This window comes from Carcharodon carcharias, chromosome 12 (genome assembly GCF_017639515.1).
Source record: "Carcharodon carcharias isolate sCarCar2 chromosome 12, sCarCar2.pri, whole genome shotgun sequence".
NCBI classification, from domain to species: domain Eukaryota; kingdom Metazoa; phylum Chordata; class Chondrichthyes; order Lamniformes; family Lamnidae; genus Carcharodon; species Carcharodon carcharias.
The window spans coordinates 113,696,905-113,720,291 of NC_054478.1; the positions used below are offsets into that span (position 1 = coordinate 113,696,905).

The window sequence follows — 23,387 nt, forward strand, 5'->3', positions numbered from 1 at the left end:
GGACTTGGGTGTGCTAGTACACGGAACACAAAGTTAGCATGCAGCTGCAGCATACAATTAGGAAGACAAATGACATGTTATCCTTTGCTGCAAAGGGATTGGAGTACAAGAATAAAGAAGTCTTCCTACAGTTGTACGGGGTTTTGGCAAGGCCTTATCTGAAATACCGTGTGTGGTTTGGACTCCACATTTAAGAAATTATATATTCACATTGGAGGTGGCACAGCGAAGGTTCACCAAATTGGTCCCTGGGATGAAGGATAAGAGGCTGAGTAAACTGGGCTTATATTCTCTGGAATTTAGAAGAATGAGAGGCGATCTCACTGAAATCTACAAATTTCTGAAGGGGCTAGATAAGATAGACACAGAAATTGTTTCCACTGGTCAGGGATATAAAACACAGAGGCACAAGCTCAAGAAAAGAGGCCAATCATTTAGGACTGAGATGAGGAGAAATTACTTCAAATGGTTGTGAATCTTTGGAATTCTCTACCCCAGTGTTGTGAATGCTCTATTATTGAATATATTTAAGGCTGCAATAGACAGATTTTTGGTCTCTCAGGGGATTAAGGGATAGGGAGGGAGGCAGGGGGCAGGTGGGAAAAATTTGAGTTGAAGCCCAAGATCAGCCATGATTGTATTGAAAGGCAGAGCAGGCTTGAGGAACTGTGGTCTACTCCTGCTCCTATTCTTTGTGTTCTAATTGCACCCTTTACTACTGACTAGGTGGTCCCTTTGTACATTTACTCACTGTTCCCAATTAAGCAATTCATGTAAGTAGTTCTTCACCTCTTGGAACTCTGTTGACAGTGTCTGCTTCACTCACAAACGGCTGGTGTAGTCCCATGTTGAGCCTGGGGCTCTCCTGATGTTTCTTGCTTCTTCAAGGTTACCAACTTTGAAGAGATATAGGAGTTCCACATTCCTGTTTTTGAATTCGACCGACTACTACTAAAGGTATGCTACATTTTCCACCACCCTCTTGGTGAAAAGATTTTCCCTTGAATCCCCTCTAAACATCTTACCCTAAATCTATGTCCCCTGCTTACGGACCAAGAGGAACAGGGCCTTTCTATCCACTCTGTCTAGCCCCCTCAATTTTATACATTTCAATTTGGTTTTGTCTCAGTCTCCCTTTTTCCAAGAAAACAACTGTAGCCAATCCAAGCTTTCCTCATAACTAAAATCCAACAGTCCAGGCAGCATTCTCATAAATCTTTTCTGCAGTACATTCACATCTTTCTGATAGTGAAAACACCAGAACCAGAACTAAAGCTGTGGCCTAACTAGTGTTTTATACAGTTTCAACATAACTCCCAGCTCTTAGATTCCATGCCTCAACTAATAAAGGCCGGTATCCCTTATGCCTTCTTGACTACCTTACCTTTCTGTCCAGCTACTTTTAGGCACATTCGGACAAGCAAGCCAAGATCCCTCTGTTCCTCAATATCCTACCATTTATGTGGATTCCCCTGCCTTCTTAGACTTCTCCAAATGCATTACCTCATACTTCTCTGGATTGTCAGAGCCCACAAAACCATCCCTCAATATAACTACCCTATCAGCTGGCATCAAGATGCACATGGCCATGGAAAGAGCATTCACTTCACAACTTATTTATCAGTCTTTGAATCCTTCTATTTCTTGTCATACTTTCCAAAGAAAGAGTATGATGAAATAAAATTAACACTGAAACATAAAAATCATTCATCCACCCAGCACTTTTTCATAGCAGTTTCTTTAATGCAAAAATAAATTTAGAATTTTGCACAATTTCATCACGTCCTCTAAAAGCCTCTCCCAGCCTTAAAATCTCTCTTTGCATCTCCTCTTCCTTCCCATGTGTAGAATACTGCTTTCAGGACCAGCAAATCCATTCTACTTGGTTTCAAGTTAACCCCAGATGTGCTGTGATATGATGTGGCCTTCACAGTGCCTAAACCAAATGAGGTCTGTGTCAGTTAGCAGAAAGCTGATTTATAGGTAATCCAGAAAGCCACTCGATGAAGGAAGGAACTAGAGCCAATCATTCTACGCTTTTATAAGCATTAATTACAGGCCAGAGTTTTATGCCCCACGGGCAGGCGTGTGCCCAACCCGAATAGATGTGAAATAGCGCAAGTTGACGTCGGGCGAGCATCCCAACGTCAATGCGCACTTGTGCAATATTTCGCTGGGCAGGCACGTGGCAGTCGGAAGCGTACCCGCCAACATTTAAGCAGGCAACTAAGCCCATTAACAATGCAATCAAAAGCGATTTTAACATGGCCTGTCCACATTTATGGTTGGCGGACAAGCCATTCTTCCAGACAGCATTCACATTTTTGCTCAAACCTCCATCTAAGGCAGGGGAAATAAAATGAGATATCTGGGTCCTGGTTTTTTTAAAATCAGGTACGCTTTCAGGTGCTTGATTGTGCTGCATCAACATATTTTCCAGCATTTTTATCGTGTCCTATAATCTGTAGAGGTCTGCAGCTCCCTGGGGCAGCTATCTGCCTTCAGGGAGCTCTCTCGAAGTGGTCACCCACACCCTTAGTTACGTCGGCACCCACCCTCTTCCCGGCAGTGCTGAGCATTTCAGTTGGCCGTTAATTGGCCAGCCAGCGTGAAATCGTGGTGAGGCTAATTGCAGCCGATGGCCCATTATCCGTCCGCTCCCAGGCCCGCCGATTGCGCATGCCCGATGACTGAAAAATTCAGGCCATAGAGTTCATACATTAGAAGATTGCACCACTCAACCCAACAACCACAGTTTTAGTCTGCGTCTACTTATAAAAACACAAGTTAATCCTCAATTAATGCCTTCCACTTGCATACAATAAACACATTAAAATAAAATTAGCGAGGCTCAGTCTCTTCACTGCATTCCCCAGTTTTTAAGTATATTTAGTATTACCACGGCAGCCATAGCACAATTGTTGTAAAAAAAAAATCTATGGATTGATGGTAGATATTAGTATATTTTCAAATGTTGGAGGGGGCACCATTCAACTCATAACTTTATTGCTCATGTTTTATTCATGGAATAAAAGGGGCAGTAGCAATGTGGATACAAAATATATATTATTTATTCATTCATGGATTGTGGGCTTCGCCGGCTGGGCCAGCATTTATTTCTCATCCCTAGTTGCCCTTGAGATGGTGGTGAGCTCCCTTCTTGAACTGCTGCAGTCCATGTGCTGTAGGTGCACCCACAGTGCTGTTTGGAAGGGAGTTCCAGGATTTTGACCCATCGACAGTGAAGGAACACCAATATATTTCCAAGTCAGGATGGTGAGTGACTTGGAGGGGAACTTCTAGGTGGTGGTATTCCCATTTATGTGCTGCCCTTGTCCTTCTAAATGGTAGTGGTCATGGGTTTGGAAGGTGCTGTCTAAAGAGCCTTGGTGAATTCCTGCAGTGCATCTTGCAGATGAACACACTGCTGCTACTGAGCGTCGGTGGAGGGAGTGAATGTTTGTGGATATGCCAATCAAGTGGACTACTTTATTCTGGAAGGTGTCCAGCTTCTTCAGTGTTGTAGGAGCTGCACTCATCCAGAAAAGGGGGGAACATTCCATCATATTCCTGACTTGTGCCTTGTAGATGGTGGACAGGCTTTGAGGAGTCAGGAGGTAAGTTACTAGTCACACGTTTCCTAACCTCTGACCTGCCCTTGTAGCCACAGTGTCACAGAATCACAGGATCACAGTGCAGAAGAGGCCCTTCAGCCCATCGAGTCTGCACCAACACCTGAGGAACACCTGACCTAGCTACCTAATCCCATTTACCAGCACTTGGCCCATAGCCTTGAACGTTATGACATGCCAAGTGTTCATCCAGGTACTTTTAAAGGATGTGAGGCAATCCGCCTCCACCACCCTCCCAGGCAATGCATTCCAGACCGTCACCATCCTCTGGGTAAAAAGGTTTTTCCTCACATCCCCCCTAAACCTCCTGCCCCTCACCTTGAACTTATGTCCCTTTGTGACTGACCCTTCAATTAGGGAACAGCTGCTCCCTATCCACCCTGTCCATGCCCCTCATAATCTTGTACACCTCGATCAGGTCGCCTCTCAGTCTTTTCTACTCCAACGAAAACAACCCAAATCTATCCAACCTCTCTTCCCAACTTAAATGTTTCATCCCAGGCAACATCCCGGTGAATCTCCTCTGTACCCCCTCCAGTGCAATCACATCCTTCCTATAATGTGGCGACCAGAACTGCACACAGTACTCCTGCTGTGGCCTCACCAAGGTTCTATACAACTCCAACATGACCTCCCTACTTTTGTAATCTATGCCCCGATTGATAAAAGCAAGTGTCCCATATGCCTTTTTCACCACCCCACTAACATGCCCCTCTGCCTTCAGAGATCTATGGCCACACACGCCAAGGTCCCTTTGTTCCTCAGAACTTCCTACTGTCATGCCGTTCACTGAACACTTCCTTGTCAAATTACTCCTTCCAAAGTGTATCACCTCACACTTCTCAGGGTTAAATTCCATCTGCCACCTATCTGCCCATTTGATCATCCCGTCTATATCTTCCTGTCAGCCCAAGCCTGGATATTGCTGCATTTGGACATGGACTGCTTCAGTGTCTGAGGAGTCTCGAATGGTGAACATTGTGCAATCATCAGTGAGCATCCCCACTTCTGACCTTATGATGGAAGGAAGATCTTTGAGGAAGCAGCTGAAGATGGTTGGGCCTAGGACGACTACCCTGAGAAACTCCTGCAGTGATGTCCTGGAGCAGAGATGACTGACCTCCAACAAACACAGCCATCTTCCTTTGTGCTAGGTATGACTCCAACCAGCAGAGGGTTTTCCCCCAATTCCCATCGACTCCAATTTTGCTAGGGCTCCTTGATGCCACACTCGGTCAAATGCTGCCTTCACTCTCACCTCACATCGGCAGTTCAGCTCTTTTGTCCATGTTTGAGCCAAGGCTGTAATGAAGTCAGGAATTGAGTGGCCCTGGAGGAACCCAAACTGGGCATCAATGAGCAGGTTATTGCTAAGCAATTGCTACTTGATAACACTGTTGATGACCCTTCCATTACTTTACTGATGATGGAGTGTAGACTGATGGAGAGTAGACTGATGGGGATGGTAATTGGCCAGGTTGGATTTGTTCTGCTTTTTGTATACAGGACATACCAGGGCAATTTTCCGCATAGCCAGGTAGATGCCAGTGTTGTAGCTGTACTGGAACAGCTTGGCTAGGTGTGCGGCAAGTTCTGGTGCACAAGTCTTCAGTACTATTGCCAGAATATTGTTAGGGCCCACAGCCTTTGTGTATCCAGTGTCTTCTGCCATTTCTTGATATCACGTGGAGTGAATTGAATTTGCTGAAGACTGCCATCTGTGATACTGGGAACCTCTGGAGGAGGCCGAGGTGGATCATCCACTCAGCACTTCTGGCTGAAGATTGTTGCGAATGCTTCAGCCTTATCTTTTACACTGATGTGCTGGGCTCGTCCATCATCGAGGATGGGGATATTGGTGGAGCCTCCTCCTACACTGAGTTGTTTAATTGTCCACCACCATTCATGACTGGATGTGATAGGATTGCAAAGCTTAGATCTGATCCGTTAATTGTGGGATTGCTTAGCTCTGTCTATTACTTGCTGCTTATGCTGTTAGCACGCAAGTGGTCCCGTTTTATATCTTCACCAGGTTGACACCTCATTTTTAGATATGCCTGGTGCTGCTCCTGGTATGCCCTCCTGCACTCTTCATTGAACTGGCTGAGGGATAAGAAACAGAGAGTAAAGGACATTGACACATTGGTGGAGTGGGCAGATAGGTGGCAGATGAAGTTCAATGGGGAGAAGTGTGAGGTGATATACTTTGGTACAAAGAATATGGAAAGACAGTATATATACTATTCTAAAGGGTGTGCAGTAGCAGAGACACCTGGGTGTATAAGTACATAAATCATTAAAGGTGGCAGGACAGGTAGAGAGAGCTGTTTCTAAAGCATACAGTATTCTAGGCTTCATTAATAGGGGCATAGAGTATAAGAGCAGGGAAGTTGTATGAACTTACATAAGACACTGGTTAGACCACAGCTGGAGTATTGTGTACAGTTCTGGGTGCCACACAATAGGAAGGATGTGAATGCACTGGAGAAAGTGCAGAAAAGGTTCACAAGAATTGTTCCAGAGATGAGACACTTCAGTTATGAGGAAAGATTGGAGAAGTTGAGACTGTTTTCCTTGGAGAGGAGAAAGCTGAGAGGAGACTCGGTAGAAGTTTTTAAAATCATGAGGGGTTTGGACAGAGTAGATAGAGAGAAACTGTTCCCACTTATAAGTGGATCGAGAACCAGAGGGCACAAGAAGAAAATGCGAGGCGAGAAAAAAACTTTTTCACACAGCGAGTAGTTAGAGTTTGGAATGCACTGCCAGGAAGTGTGATGGAGGGAAGTTAAATTAAGGCATTCAAAAGGGCATTAGATGATTATCTAAATAGAAACAGTGTGCAGGGTTACGGGGAAAAGGAAGGAGATTGGCACTAAGTTAAAATGCTCAGCGAGCCAGTGCAGACATGATAGGCCGAATGGCCTCCTTCTGCACTGTAACAATTCTGTAATTGGGCAGAGAGGGTATTGGGGGAGCTAAGAATGGTTGGGGGAGGGGAGAAAATAGGGATTTGGAGCTGATACAGCTTCTGCTGCTAAATCGCTTTCAACTCAGATTCTATGCCTGTGATTAGCAGTCATGAGTATCCTGGGGCTGAATGCTTGACCCCACTCTTCATAAATCGACCAACTTTAAAAAAGGCTGCCCTGAAGTGATATTATGCTGCAGGTGGTCTTAACAAACAGAGAGCGGGACTTCTGCCCCCCAGTAGGGGGAATCCTGCACTCGAGAGCTGCCAGACAACCTGACTGGCCAGTGGCTCTTGCAATCCAGCAGCACCAGAACTCAGTAATGGGCACTGCTGGCTCTGCAAGCATCTCTTCAAAGATGATTGATCAATCCAGGACCCAGGTATGACACAGTCTTTTTGGGCAGAAAGGGATTGGGCACCATAAGGAGGGGGGGCAAGGAGGACGTGGATTGGGTTTTGGAGGCCAGGCACGGAAATACAAAATGGGGAGAGGTCTGAACTTGGGGGGGGGGGGGTGCCCCAGATGAGTACAAGGCGCCCCTACCCTCCCCCAAAAGGATGTACCCCTCCTTCCTTCTCACCCTTTCACCAACTTTGGTGAAAAAACCTTCCCACTTTCGCCCGCCTTCCACTGCCAAGCATGGCAGTGGATGGAGGTCCTTAAATGGGCATTATTTGGCCACTTAAAGGCCTCAATAGGCCTAAGACGGGCCGGTTACTGGGTGTCTTACCCATCCCCGTATTATGGGGACTGAGTCAGGGTGGGATATTCAGTCATATTTTACATGCCCACTGCCCCCCCAACATGAAAACATGCCCAGTGGCCATAAAATCCAGCCCCTAGAGTAAATTTTTGGGCAAGCTCAGGGTATCTAGCCCAAGTCTTGAAAGACAGAGTCAATATCAGAGCCATCCACAGAGGGTACTAGGCAGCATATCTCTGCCCATCTGAAGTTTCCATTTTGTGTGTAGGTATGAGCCCATATAACAATGAGCAGTTTATGATATAACTAAGCTCCTTGGTATTCCTTCATTTTTAAAATTTGCTCTAACTTTAAGTTTTCAGATATACCTTCAGCTTTTTTAAAAAAAAAGACATCTGTATGCTCACTTCAGAACTGCAAGTGACTGGTTTCAAAAGTGGCTTATTGCTATGGAAACCCCCAAATAGTATTGCATAGAAGGAATGTTAAATTCAGATTCAAGAACCACTTTAGTGAGGTAGAAAAGCAAACATAATTGCTACAATGTGCTACTTTATCATCACCTCTTTGCACCAGCACAATGAGGTGCTGATACATACAAGCAACTTACATTACATCTTGCAGTAGAATTCAGAAATCAAAAAGCAATTGTTTTTAAAAAAAATCACAGTACATTTCATCATTTTTTACAGAACAATGTAGAATAACAGTTTATCACAATTTTGGATGGTTAAGGTAGCAAGTGCCAAGAAACAACTTAGATAAATTAAACATGTCAAATGAATGTCTTTGCCAGAAAGTTTGTGAAATTCTTATTGCAGAAAAATAGAGGTATGAATTCAACAATAATAAGCTTGTTGAAAATATTGTTCATGCTTAGTATGTGTTCAATTATGTTGTTCTTTCTTCATCAGATTTATTCCTTCACTCCTGTAATAAGGCACCATGACCTGTTACACGTTTATTACGTTTTGTGCTTCGTAGAGCATATTTCAGTACATTCCTTATCAGGAAACCTTAACAATTAACTATTTTGTACTCTGCTACACCATACAGTGCTAAACCAAAACAAAACAAAATGCTTCTTGTTTCCTGATACACAAACTTTATTTCTAGCTTTGAATTATTTCTATGCAAAACTTCAAAATAAATCTCTTTTGCTAATTTAAATATTTAGCTATTTTACTCTGGCAAATTCTGTCTCTACTGATCTGTCAAAGCTATAATAAGAAATCTTCGAAGTATACACTCACCACAATAGCTATGAGAATTGGTGTTTGATAAATCCAATTATAGTTGCCCACGTTCAGATCCCAGCAGCTTTGCCACAGAATGAAAGAAAATTATTTTAATACAACCAAAACTTTAATTCTTGGTTTCATTTTCTGATGGCGCCTGGATCTCGTCATTATCCAGCAAAAGGCTTTTACTAGACTTTTAGTCACCACACCCTTACTTGTAGTTGAACTGGAGAGTATATAACAAGTGTTGAATTGAAGTATCTGAGGCATCGAAACAATAGAGAGTAAGGAATAAATGAGAAAAAGATAGGGTGTCCACTTGTCCCAATCACGTAACCCTCAACCATCTTCCTCCTCCTTTCATTCGAACATATATAATTTCCACAAAAAGCTCACACAATTTCTTCCTCCTCTCAGTTCCCCCAGCTAACATACAGTGGGCAAATTGGGGTCTGAAATTGCACGAGTTCCTCTTTTCCCCGTGCAGATTCACATCTAACAGAATATAAGAGCATTTTTTTCTGGCTCTCTATGTTCCTGATATCCAGCCAGGTTATGTAGACGATGGTGCCCTGGATTATCCATGGGTTGCACTTAATAGGCATAAAGCAGGCAGATCGCCCCATAAAATGTGTCGTGATGTCGTTGGGTTGGCAGTACGACATCATCACGCTGGTCTCAGGTATTATGAAAGGAAAGCGGGTGTGTAAATCGGGTGCCTACCCACCATTTTGAAATTACCAATTAACAAACTGTTGATCTCACTAAAGAGCCAATTGCTTGCAATTTTTCATTGCCCGCTGCATTTTTCAAGCATTGGATGGGAAAAAAGTTTGAGAGTGTTTTATGGCAGGTTTGAGGAGGCTGCACAAGGCAGAGGGCTGACATCGGGGCCTTGGCTACATGTAGCAGTAGATTCTGCTTATGAAGGTAGCAACGTCTGTATGTGTTTTGGCTCCATGTATTTCATCAACTTTTTAGAGTCTGATATAAGAAATAAAGAGAGACTAAGAGCATAAATTTACAGCCATTACTGGCTTTTTGTTCACGGCATAATCCCTCCTCCACATGACATCCCAGACAAGACTTCCGATTTAACATGGACTCTCTCCCTCCAACCCCACCGCTCCGCTAATTTCCCGCCAAGTTGCCGCTAATAGGCAGTCCGTTGCCATGATTCGCCCAGCTGAAACGGACCCTGCTAAAAAACGTGTGCGTTCGGTGTAGCCCCATGTTGTAGTTGCTCGTATGCTTATAACTGATTGAAGCTGTTGGAAACAAGACACATTCTGGCAAATTTCACACCGCTTAGAGGTAGAACTATTACACCAATATTAAACTTATTTAGTGAAAGGAGTGGATAAGGAAAAGTTTTGAGGTACGTTCTTGAGATAATGTAGTTCGCATTTACTGAGTGGTTAACATTTCGAGAAATGTATAAAATGTCCCCTTATGCTAATATCATAGAAACTTTTATTTTAAACCTCAGTTTAAATATTTTAAAGGAAGAGCTGTTAATGAGAAACACAAGTAATTTGATCTTAAATGTCATTAGCAGCAGGTTAATTAGGAGCTTTCTATGGTTATATTCTAAAGGGTATATGTGCTTTATTAGAAGTGTATAACATGCTTCATGGGATCATTAATTGAATTGCTACCTTGTACTTGATCTCAATGGCAACATTTTCAAAATAGTCACATTTGCAAGTTAATTGTTTTAATTGGTGGATTAATTTCTGTGTTTTTGGTGTATATTATGATCGGATGCGGAGAGGATGGAATGATTCCCCTCTTTTCCCACTTCTCACTTGACCATAACAGGCTTTTTAAAAATACATGCTTGCCCATTCGGTGAGTGTTTAACTGCTGTGACTGCAAAAGACACACACACAGGTTTCCTTGAGTTTTTTTTAAAGAGGATTGTGTCATGTCCCAGTTTATTTTGAACTTTGTGAATACTTTTACATATTAAAACTGGACAGATTATTAAAATGGCCCCTGCAAATCATGTGATCTTTGGCATTTGCGCTTCAGACAGTCCTAAGTTTCAAATGAATACCTAATCAAATATAGACATTCATAACCATCTGGGGAATTCATACATCCCTCTGTTTAAGGATGGATCAATATAAAAGGACTACAGGATTCCAATTGACCTGACTCTTTCATCCTGGACAATAGAGGACATTGAAACTCAATGTATGTAAACCAGATCTAAATGGATCACATCAACCTTTCATTTGATGGTTTCCCTCATCCACACTAGACTGGATGAATCACAAGGTGTCAAACAACAGCTCAAGATGATTAGAATCAACATAACACCACACTTTGTTTGGAAAAAGGACTTTGAACTTGTGGAAGTCACATAATGAGGGAACCATTTGGTTGTCTGCTTTTAAAACCAGCAAGAAACTGCTTGAAGATTGAGGGTTCAACCAAAGTCTATTGAGTTAGCTGCAAGCCATCAAGCAGCCAAGGTAATCAACAGTAAAACATTTTAAGCAGGGAATTCCAAGAGAAGAACTCCTCCAAACTGTTACGACTTCACCTTCACCTGAGAACCAATCTCTCAGAAATTTGACTACAAGAAACCTCATGGCCTGCTGAGAATTATTTGCTTCACAAGATCTTCACTTCAACTTTAAAGCATTTGGTTTCATCTAAGAAACTGCAGGCCTGCAATGAAAGAAACTGAGATAATTGAGCTCTAACAGTATATTACCTTCATATATACCTAATCTTCGGGTTGTGAGTGAGAGAGTATAGGTGATGAGTGAGTGAGATGTTGCATTTAATTGGGTATAAGTGTGCAGGAATTTTATTTTAAAACTCGCTAGCTAGCTGCAGGACTTAATTATTTGGGACACTCACCGTGAGGGTAAGAAAACACACCGCTCTTACACAAACATACTGATCATGGGCAGTGAAAGGAAACACACAAATTCTGTCCATGACATTGTATTTATTGTACTTAACCTAGTTTAAATAAATAATAAAAATTCCAGCTTTCATGCATACACACACATCAATGAGTTACAGAGTGAAGGGATAGATTAAACGGGCTTTTTAAGAGTCTGATTAAAAATTAAAGATATACGGGTTTTGTAGATTGATAAATTGGATGGTTCCAGGCTGGCTTGGCAGTCCCTCAAGATTTGGTATTGAAGCGATTGGACAATTTATCTTTTCTTCCGGAGACAGCAGTTGCTGTTTTTTTTAAAACTCTCTGCCTGCGGCACATGGATTGTCAAACAGCAGACTGATAAGATGGGTGGAGAGAGGGAGGGTGTCCATTCTGGACCTTCTGGCCACTAGTTTTTCTGTGTTATGTCCAGACTGGTTTGTTTCTCCCTGGTTCTTGGAGTAATAAGATTTGTTAACTGAAATCAGTTTTGATCATGTGACCACATGATCACTACCCCTATTGTCCACATGAATGATTTGATGTTAGAAGCCATTGCTATACAATGGGGAATGCATGGTGACTGTACATGCCTGCTTATGATAAACTGGTTTCTTTGCGCTCTTTTTGTTAAGTATCAGGCTTTGAGAGAGTGAGTCTGGAAGTCCATGGATTTTGAATTTTGGTAAAAACACAGACATTGAGAGATGTAAATTCCACAAGTAGTTTTGCCTCTAGCATGTTCATTCAAAGGAGGGCCCCAAGTCCACTGTTATTTAATTAAGAACTTTGCAGAGACTTGAGTTAAATCTGAGTGTGTGCAGAAATTATAAAATTTACCTGACTCCCAGTGGCCATCTTATCAGCTGTTGTTTTAGTCATTTAAAATTTTGTAAATACATAAAGTCATTTTAGCAACAATATAAAATGTAACCTGGTGGCAATCCTGCTAATAAACACTGATATTCCTATGTCTGTGAAAGTTTGAAATTGACCTAAAAAAGAGACAGTATTTTGAAGTCCAGTTTTATGAATAATGTGTGATTTTATGGCCAGTATTTGGTTTTATAAATTACGAGATCAGGAAATAGTAACATTGCTCCTGGTGGTGAAAAACAGTAACGCTTCCGGATGCCAGATTTTCTCGAGGCCTCAGCGACCAAGCAAAGAGAATGAAATTGTATTGATTTCTTACTGAAATGTATTACTTTATCAAAAGCTTTTATTTTTGTTAATAGTAATCAGAAGCAAAAAATGTTTCTCACCTTTCATCAGCCAATACTGATCTCACAATAGCCCAAGCCGCAACGAAGACTGCTGGAACTCCTAAAATGTAAACAAGACAACTTGTCTATATTGAGGATGTTTGGCTCTTTTCTTAATGATTTTTCAAGGCATATAGTGTACCATTCAACCTGTGTCCTTTTGAATAATGGTCCTGTTGTTGTTCATCAAAATAAATAAATAAATAAATATGAGAGATTTGATGAAAAGCTGCCAATTCCACAGAATACAGAATTCACATACTTTTCTTTCAGAACTTCTCACATTAGAACTTCAGGGACATATTGGCCTGGAATTTCATGGAGACTCCATGGCTTAGCCAAAATGGCACCGGGGACCCCAATCCAGAAGTTCTACCCCCATTTCTGACAAATCCTAATTTCGCTGGTAGGGAAAGGGGGGCAGAAAGTGACTGACACTTGGGGGAAACCCAAACTCAGCAAGGTTATTTTAATTCATTGCTGAGTTAAAACAGACCCCATTTTCGCTGGAGTGAGGGCCTTGCCGTACAGTGTCTGAGTTAAGAGATGTAAATGCTCATAAAGGTTGGTGGGGGGGGGGGGGGGGGGGGGGGGGGGGGGGGGGGGGGGGGGGGGCAGGCAAGATCCGTGGAAGTGTCAATCTGTCCAGTTATTTCAATCCACTGCCATTTAAATTTTGAAAATAAACAGGCACACTGGGTTTGATTTGAAAAAATATTTGAGCAGCATCAGTATGATCAGTAAAGGACATGTGAGGAGACAGGCAACTATGCTGGAGTGAGATGGAGACCGAGCAAGTAGTGAATTAGGTTCACGTGGTAAGTTCTGGTAAGTCCTTTTCAGGTTTTAACTGTAGATTAAGGATCAAGATCTGACATGGTACTGACCATGTTAGCTTTTTAAATGGAGAACTGCCTGGAGTGGCAGTTGTCTGTCAATCACCTGAAAGCAGGGTTATTGATCAGGAAGCTGAACTGCAGACACTATGCAACATAAGGGAGAGGGAGAAATACCTGGGTACTTTGTTCCAGAAGATGGTTACGCTTCTTAGAATAGGGTCGTCTGTTTTGATCAGCAGTGAGGGACAGGAGGATGTGACCATAAGTGAGGCAGGTAAAGGAGCAGAGCAGAGAGAAGTGGTGGAGTCTCAGACTTTGCAATTGTCACACAAGTTTGAGGTACTCACAACCTGTGTGCACAAACGTGAGGTCTGCAAGGTGGATGACCAGGCTGGCCATAGCACCATTGTACAGGAAGTTGTTCAAGTTGGGGGGTGGGGAGGGCAAACAGGAATATAGTGGTAGTAGGGGACAGTATAGTGAGGAGGATTGACATTGTTCTTTGCAGCAAAGGGCGAGAGTCCAGATGGCTGTGCTGCCTGCCCGGTGCCAAGGTTCAGGACATTTGCTCAGGGCTGTAGAGGAACTTGCAGTGGGACGGGTGGATCCAATCATCGTGGTCCATGTAGGCACCAATGACATAGGCAGGACAAGGAAAGAGGTTCTGCATAGGCAGTATGAGAAGCTAGGTCCCAAATTAAGAAGCAGAACCTCAAAGGTAATAATCTCTGGATTATTATCTGAGCTACATGCAAATTGGCATAGGACAAATAAGATTAAAGAGATGAATGCGTGGCTCAAAGACTGGTGTGGGAGAAGTGTGTTCCGGTTCGTGGGGCACTAACATCAGTACAGCGGAAATTTGGGGCTGTACCGTTGGGATGGTCTACACCTGAATTGTGCTGGGATAGGTGTTCTTGCAAATCGCATAGCTAGGTAAGTAGAGAACAGGGATTTAAACTAAAAAATGGAGTGATGGAGTTGGGTAGATGCAGCAAATCAAGGGGTAGATTTAAGGCAGGGACAATGAGGGTTGAAGAATGGCAGGAAGGGACAGAGAGAAAACACATAAGAATACACCAATAGTCATGACTAGATGTTACAAAGATAACAAAAAGACAAAACTAAAGACTCTGTATGTGAATGCATAGAGCATTCATAATAAAGAAAATGCACTGATAACGCACATTGAAGTAAATGAATGTGATCTGATAGTCGTTACAGAGACGTGGCTACAGGATGACAAGGATTGGGTCCTGAATATTGAGGGGTATTTGGCATTCAAGAAGAATAGCAAGCTAGGTAAAGGTGGAGGGGTAGCACTGTTGATCAAGGATAGCATTGGTGCAATAGTTAGAAATGACCTTGGTTCAGGAGATCAAGATATAGAATCAGTTTGGGTGGAGATGAGGAATAGTAGGAGGAAGAAGTAACCATAATGTCAAACAAAGTATGCAAGAAGAAATATTGGGTGCTTGAGATAAAGGGACAGCAATTATCATGGGTGATTTTAATCTACATATGAACTGGAAAAATCAGATTGGCAGTAGTAGCCTGGATGAGGAGTTCATAGAATGCTTTTGAGGTAGTGTTTTTTAGAGCAGCACGTTCTGGAACCAACCAGAAAGCAGGTTATATTAGACTTGGTATTGTGTAATGTGACAGGATTAATTAATGACCTCAGAGTAAAAGTACCTCTAGGTAGCAGCGGCCACAATATGATTGAATTTTACTTCCAGTTTGAAAGGGAGAAGAATGGGTCTAAGACTAATACTTTAAACTTAAATAAGGACAACTATGTGGGCATGAAGGCTGAGCAAGCTGAAGTGAACAGGGATACAAGGCTAGTGGATAAATCAATAGAGAAGCAGTGGCAGACATTTAAGGGGATATTTCAGAATGCTCAGAATAAGAATATTCCTACTATAAAGAAAAATTCTGAGGTGAGGACCCACCATCTGTGGTTAACTAAAGAAGTTAAGGAAAGCTTCAAACTTAAGGAAAAAGCATATAACTGCACAAAGATGAGTGGCAGGTCAGATGATTGGTCAGAATATAAAGAACAGCAGAGAATAGCTAAAGGGTCAAACAGGAGAAATAATTTAGAGCATGAGAGGAAGCTAGCTAGAATGTAAAAATGGACAGCAAGAGTTTCTGCAGGCATCTAAAAAGAAAAAGAGTAGATAAAGTGAGCGTAGTTTCTCTAGAGAGTTAGAATTGGGAGTTAGTGGTAGATAATAAGGAAATGGTGGATGAAATGAACAAATATTTTGCCTCCATCTTCACTATGGAGGGTAGAAAAAAACATTCCAGTAATAGCTGTAAATCAGGAAGTGGAAGGGAGAGGAGGAACTTGGTTAAATTGAAATCAATAGGGAAGTGATACTGAGCAAACTGATGGAGCTGCGGGCTGACAAGTCTCCAGATCCAGATAGGCTTCATCCTAGGGTCTTAAAAGGGGTGGCTAATGAGGTAGTAGATGCATTGGTGTTAATTTTCCAAAATTCGTGAGAATCTGGAAAGGTTCCAGCAGACTGGATAGTAGCAAATATAACCCCTCTCTTCAAGAAGGAAGTGAGGCAGAAAACAGGAAAATATAGGCCAGTTAGCTTGACAACTGTCGTGGGGAAGGTGTTAGATTCGATCAATGAGGAGGTTATAGCCGTGCACTTAGAGAAACATAAGGTAGTCAATCGGGAAGAGTCAGTATGGTTTTGTGAAAGGGAAATCATGTTTAACCAATTTATTGGCGATCTTTGAAGGAGTAACATGCACAGTGGATAAAGGGGAGCCTGTAAACACACCTTGCTTGGATTTCCAGAAGCCATTTGATAAGGTGCCACATCAAAGGTTATTGCAAAAAATAAAAGCTCATGGTTTAGGGAGTAACCTATTAGCATGGATAGAAGATTGGCTGGCTGGCTGGCAGAAAACAGAGTGTATGCATAAATGGGTCTTTTTCTGATTGGCAGGATGTGATGAGTGGAGTCCTGCAGGGGTTTGTGCTGGGGCCTCAACTTTTTACAATTTATATCAACGATTTGGATGAGGGGAATGAAGCCATGGTAGATAAAATTGCAGATGACACAAAGATAGGTAGGAAAGTGTTGTAAAGAGGACATAGGGAGGTTGCCAACGGATATAGATAGGTTGAGTGATTGGGCAAAAATCTGGCAGATGCAGTATGATGTGTGAAAATGTGAAGAGTCGTATGGACTCGCAACATTAACTGTGTTCCTCTCCGCAGATGCTGTCAGACCTGAGTTTTTCCAGGTATTTTTGTTTTTTGTCTTAAATATTATGTACAGTTTTAGTCTCCTTATTTGTGGAAGAATGGTGGCGGTTCAGGGGAGGTTTATTAGATTGCTACTGGAATGAGAAGTTGTCTGATGAGTAAAGGTTAGACAGACTGGAGCTTAGAAGAGTGAGGGGTGACTTGATTGAAGTATATAAGATCCTGAATGGACTCGAAAAGGTGGATGTGGAAAGGGTGTTTTCTCTTGTGTGTGTCCTGAAATAGGGGCACTGTTTTAAAATTAGGCATGTCCTCTTAGGACAGAGATGAGGAGAAATTTTTTCCCTCAGAGGGTTGTGCCACTTTGGAACAATCCGCATCAGAAGGCTCAGGAGGCAGGGTCATTGATTATGGAATTCAAAACACAAACCGATCAGCCATGATCTTACTGAATGGCGGAGCAGGCTTGAAGGGCCCAATGGCCTACTTCTGCTCCTATTTCGTATGTTTGTATTAACAGACTTAGGGTTATGTCAACAAACATCTTTCAATAGAGCGGTCAAAATCTTCCAGTCTTCGGATCGTGAGAGATTGGACATACAACTGATGTGTGCTGTGACCTTGTGGAACTCCCAGTGTGTGCACCGCCATGGGCATTATCTGGGAAGTTTCAACTTCTAATAGGCAATTTGCCTGCTCCCTGGGTGCCTCCATGAATGTTTCGGACTCATGAGTTAGAGTTAGAGTCAGAGATTTGGGACAGTTCTGATGTACTTACCTGAGTAGTTACCCAGGAATTATTTGACAGATTAAAACCTGGGCTACTTCCTGGACAACACCCAATTGACTCCACAATCACTCACATTGACACCCTGACAAAACCCCTGATCCCCAACTCCACCCCCCCACCTCCAGGCCCCCCTGACCACTCCTCAATCCTCGCCCAACCATCCAACTACCGACCACTCTCCTGAACCCCAAATATCCCCACAATCACCCGACAACTCTCCCGATCTCCTGGTTATCTGAATACCTTTTTAACCCCCTCACTGCCCTCTGACCACCCAACTACCCTCTTAAACATGATCTGTACTACCCTCAAAACATGATCCAACTATTCCCTGACCTGATTACCCACTCACACATCTACCCCTTACCCATCTACCAACCTAACCCCTACCCCTCCCCACTTACCCCCTATCTATCTAACCCACCTATCCCCTCATCTACTTACCTATCTACTCACTTCACCCACCTATCCCCTACCCTATACCTGCTTACCTATGTCCCCCACCTATCCACCTACTCCTTACCAACTTACCCACCTACTCCTTACCAACTTACCCACCTACTCAATATCCACTTACCCATGTCAATCACCTACTTCTATCCAATTACCCACCAACGCACCTCGCGCAACTACCGCACTACTCCCACTTAGCCACCTATCCCCACCCACTTACCAGATCACCCTTCTGCTCACTCACCCAATCACTAACATTCAGACTATATATTTAAACTTACCATATGCAGTTAGTGCTGTAAAAAGGAGACTCTATTATGATCCGATGGAGTTCTCTGAGGGACGCTGTGCTGTACATTTCTGGGAAAGCTGAGTGTGGAAGACCCCAGTAGAAATGTGCAGAAATGTCAAGTCAGGTAAATTTTCAGTCACAGGCAATTTGACAATGATTGTTGGTCCACGGAAGGTTTGGGCCAGCATTATTATTGCTTGACCATTTCCACAAATTATCTTTTCACAATAGGAGGGCTGTAAGTTTACAGTTTGTTTAAGGGGTTAGTTGTCTCTGATGTGGGGCTATGAACACAAATGTTTATTTTTATAAGGGATTAAATATTTGAGGGAGCTTAAATATATTGAATGGGCTTTCATGACTGTTTTTTGAAAGAGAGAAGTCAGTAATAGATACTGAAACTTTATTTAATCTCAGCATAGCTCCTAAGGTCTGCCTGATGGTAAGTGTGACGGACACCAAGGAAAAGAAAACTTACCTTGAGTTTAGATTGGTAGTTGGAGGCTGGAACTCCAGTTCCCAATGGGCCTCAGGGTTTCTGCACATATGCTGGCCGAAGAATGGCCATGCATGTGCAGTTTGTGGTTTTTCCATCTTTAGACCGGAAACTGGCCCTGCAAACATGCACAGTTTGTTTCTTTTAGATTGGTAGGTCAGGAACTGGCCCTGTGCGCCTGCACAGAAGGTGAAAAAGAAGAAAATAAAACAGCATTAAACCGGAGGTCAGGTGACCTGAAGAGGAACTCCATTCCGGAGAATGTGTCCCAAGCATCAGGACACAGGTAGGGAACCAGAAGAAGGTCCCAAACCAAGAAAAAGGTTCCAAACCAGGGAGAGGGACAAGGGCAGGAATTTGAAACCGGTCCTGTTAAGTAAAGTTAAAAGTAAGGGGTAGAGCAATTGGCTCCAGATTAAACAGAGAAAAGCTGTGGGCAGCTGACTTGAAGCACAGTGGGCTTGAGAGAAACCAGAAGATCCAAAGGGGCAACCAAAGGTTGGTGACTCTCCACCGCGGGCCTTTGGAACAGTAGTGTTCTGCTTGGCACGTTTGAATACCTGTAAGTGTGTTTGGAAGGTGAAGCTTGAATGTATACAGAGATCCAGGGAAAATGAATATTGGAAGGAGAGAGTTTTTAAAAATTTGTTTATGGAATGTGGGGGTCACTGGGCCAGCATTTATTGCTCATTCCCAAATGCCCTCGAGATGGTGGTGGTGAGCTCCGTTCTTGAACCACTGAAGTCCATATGGTGTAGGTACACCTACAGTGCTGATAAGAAGGGATTACCAGGATTTTGACCCAGCAACAGTGAGGGAATGGCGATATATTTCCAATCAGGATGGTGAGTGGCTTGGAGAGGAACTTCCAGGTGGTGGTGTTCCCATCTATCTGCTGCCTTTGTCCTTCTAGATGGTAGTGGTTGTGGGTTTGGAAGGTGCTTTTTAAAGAGGCTTTGTGATTTCCTGCATTGCATCTTGTAGCTGGTACACACTGCTGCCGCTGTGTGCTGGTGGGTGGAGGGAGTGAATGTTTGTGGATGGAGTGCCAATCAAGTGGGCTGCTTTGTCCTGGATGGTGTCAAATGTCTTGAATGTTGTTGGAGCTGCAACCATCCAGGCAAGTGGAGAGTTTTATGCCTTGTAGACTGTGGACAGGCTTTCGGGAGTCAGGAGGTGAGTTACTTGCCAAAGGATTCCTAGCCTCTGACCTGCCCTTGTAGCCACAGTATTTATATGGCTAGTCCAGTTCAGTTTCTGGTCAATGGTAAGCCCCAGGATGTTGATAGTGGGGGATTTAGTGATGGTAATGCTATTGAACATCAAGGGGTGATGGGTAGATTCTCTCTTGTTGGAGATGGTGATCGCCTGGCAGTTGTGTGGAACGAATGTTACTTGTTGTCAACCCAGGCCTGGATATTGTCCAGGTCTTGCTGCATTTGGACATGGACTGCTTCAGTATCTGAGGAGTCGCAAATGGTGCTGAACATTGTGCAGTCCTCAGCCAACATCCCCACTTCTCACTTTATGATGGAAGGAAGGACATGGATGAAGCAGCTGAAGATAGTTGGGCCTAGGACACTACCCTGAAGAACTCTCGCATTGATGTTCTGGAACTGAGATGATTGACCTCCAACAACTACAACCACCTTGCTTTTCCTAGGTATGACTCCACCCAGTGGAATGTTTTCTCCTTGATTCCCATTAACTCCAGTTTTGCTAGGATTCCTTGATGCCACACACGGTCAAATGCGGCCTTGATGTCAAGGATAGTCACTTTCAACCTTGCCATGGGAGTTCAGCTCCTTTGTCCATGTTTGAACCAAGGCTGTAAAGAGGTCAGGAGCTGAGTGGCCTTGGCAGAACCCAAACTGACCGTCAGTGAGCAGGTTATTGCCAAGCAAGTGCTGCTTGATGTCACTGATGACCATTCCATCACTTTATTGATGATCAAGAGTAGGCTGGTGGGACGGTAATTGCCCAGGTTGGATTTATCCTGCTTTTTCCAGGACATACCTGCGTAATTTTCCACATTGCTGGGTAGATGCCAGTTTTGTAACTGTATTGGAAAAACTTGACTAGGGGCGCGGCAAGTTCTGGACCACAAATCTTCAGTACTATTGCCGGAATATTGTCAGGGCCTGTGGCCTTTGCAGTATTGAAACCCTGGAGGTGGGTCCCTGCTGAAGACATCAGAATGGAAGTGACATTTGGGAGACAACTCCAAGGCGAGTTCTTCAAACATGGGGATTAGTAGCCTTCATGATGAAGACAGAGTTTCAGTGGGACCAGTTGGCTCATGGTGTAACAAGCATCTGGTGTTGATGAGAAACCCATAGTCTGCTTTAGTGGCATTTGTCACTTGGTTTTGGGCTGTGGTGTGTCCGGCCACAATTTGCCTGTTAGTTCACGTGTACCTGCATACTTACCCTGAATATTAGAGCAGAAGGTAGATACAGTAAATTGTGTTATCTTTACAAAGTTGTATGTATCTGTAAAGGTATAGTTGGAGTGAAGGAATCTTTCCAACATTTTTGTCTCGTGCAATAAGTATACTGGCAGACTCTTGTGAATATGTTCAGTAATTGACCTCCACAGTTTCTGAAAAAAAAATTAGGATCTGCCAAGCCAGGTTTCACTTTGTAGATGGGTGTCTGTAATCGGAGCAGTGAGTTGGCACGCAGGGTGTAAGGGCAAAGGATGGTTGGTGGGGGCATGGGTTGGCATGAGTTGGCATAGGAGCTATAAGGGGCCATGGTGATGAGTGAAGGAGCATGGGTTGGTATAGAGGGTATGAGGGGCTAGTGAGGATGTATGGAGGTGCATGGGTTAACATTGAGGGCTGGGTGGGGGAGATGGATTGGCATGTGGTGACATGGATGGGGCATGGTGATTGGGTGGGTGGGGTGGGGGGATGTTGGTGAGGTGATGTGAGGGGTGAGGGATAGAGAGCCTATTACTTAACAACATAGCTGGGACAAAGTCCCAGAGAACCAAGGCATACCAGTTTAAGCTACTTTCAACCTGTACCCGGGGGTGGCGGGCCCAACTCCAGCACTCACCTCTTTTACAACCCAAAGAAAAGGGAAAAATCATACTTTTCAAAGGTTAGCCACCAAAATTAGAGTCATGGTAAAATTGAATTCAATGGGAATCAAGGGGGAAACTCTCCATTAGCCAGAGTCATATCCCACACTAAGAAGGATAGTTGTAGTTGCTGGCGGTCAATCATCTCAGTCCCAGGACATGGTTGCAGGGGTTCCTCAGGGTAGATTCACCCATCTTCAGTTGCTTCCTCATTGACTTTCCCTCCTTCATAAGGTCAGAAGTGAGGATGTTTGATGACTGGTGAGGATGTTTGATGACTGAACAATACTTAGTTCCAATTGTAACTCCTTAGATGATTCAGTAAGAAGTGGACAGCACTCAGGCTTGAGCTGATAATTGGCAAATAACATTCATGCCACATAAGTGCTTGGTAATGACCATCTCCAACATGAGAAAATCTAACCATCTCCCCTTGAAATTCAGTTGCATTACCATAACTGAAAATCCCACCAGCAACATCTTGGGAGTTACCTTTGACCAGAAAAGACCAACCATATAAATACTGTCACTACAAGAGCAGGTCAGAGGTTAGGAATTCTGTGACAATAATTCCACTTCCTGACTCCTGTCCACCCATCTACAAAGCACAAGTCAGGAGAGTGATAGAATACTCCCCATTTACCTCAATGACTGCAGTTCCAACACTCAAGAAGCTATCTCGGAGAAAACCACATGCTTGATTGGCACTCCACCCACCACTTTAAACATTAACTCCCTCTACCACAGGTCTACTGTGGCTACTGTGTGTACCATATACTAAATGCAGTGCAGCCACTCACCAAGACACCTTCGACAGCACATTCCAAATCCATGACCTCTACTACCCAGAAGTACAAAGGCAGCAGGCACATGGAAAATAGTCTGGAAGTTTCTCTCCAAGCCACACACCATCCTGACTTGGAAATTCATCATCACCCCTTCACCTTCATTGGTCAAAATCCTGAACTCCCTTCCTAACAGCACTGTGGAAGTAACTATACAACCTAGTCTCACCACCATCTTATCAAGGGCAATTAGGGATGAGCAATAAATGCTAGCCTTATCAGTAATTCCTATCTCGCACAAGTGACCTGATATGTTGCACCATGGTGTGCATCCATACTCTTTGGCATGGTGAGGTACCTGTTCCAGCAATGTAAGTGAGGATCAGTGGCTTCTCTAAAGGGAAATATGAAAAATCAGAGATATGATACATTGTATGATGATATCTTCTTCACTGCAGCCTGTTTCCTTGCTTTAAGATGTTGTTTATGTTTTCAAAAGAAGACTTTAGTGCCTTACCCCATCCAGTGAAGGTAAAACTCCACAAATATTTTCTGTCAGAGAGGAAGGCCATCAATATGAGGCAGTGCAAATAAAGACCTTCCACTAGAATCCAGTAGTAGTTTGTAGCCAAGAAATAGAGAAAGAATATGACAGCAATCTTGCATCCCACCTGTCACATAAAAACATGGAT

At 43.2% G+C, this 23,387-nt stretch overlaps 1 protein-coding gene across 1 annotated transcript in view; it reads right to left on the reverse strand.

Moving 5' to 3' along the window:
- LOC121284854 (parathyroid hormone 2 receptor-like) overlaps nt 1–23,387 on the reverse strand; it is a 205,272-nt gene that overhangs the window by 62,429 nt on the left and 119,456 nt on the right. Inside the window, exons 7-9 of the mRNA XM_041200675.1 lie at nt 23,213–23,366; nt 12,719–12,779; nt 8,561–8,627 (exon numbers count right to left, since the gene is read on the reverse strand). Of these exons, the coding sequence (XP_041056609.1) occupies nt 8,561–8,627; nt 12,719–12,779; nt 23,213–23,366 (282 nt within the window). The remainder of the gene's footprint in view (nt 1–8,560; nt 8,628–12,718; nt 12,780–23,212; nt 23,367–23,387) is intronic.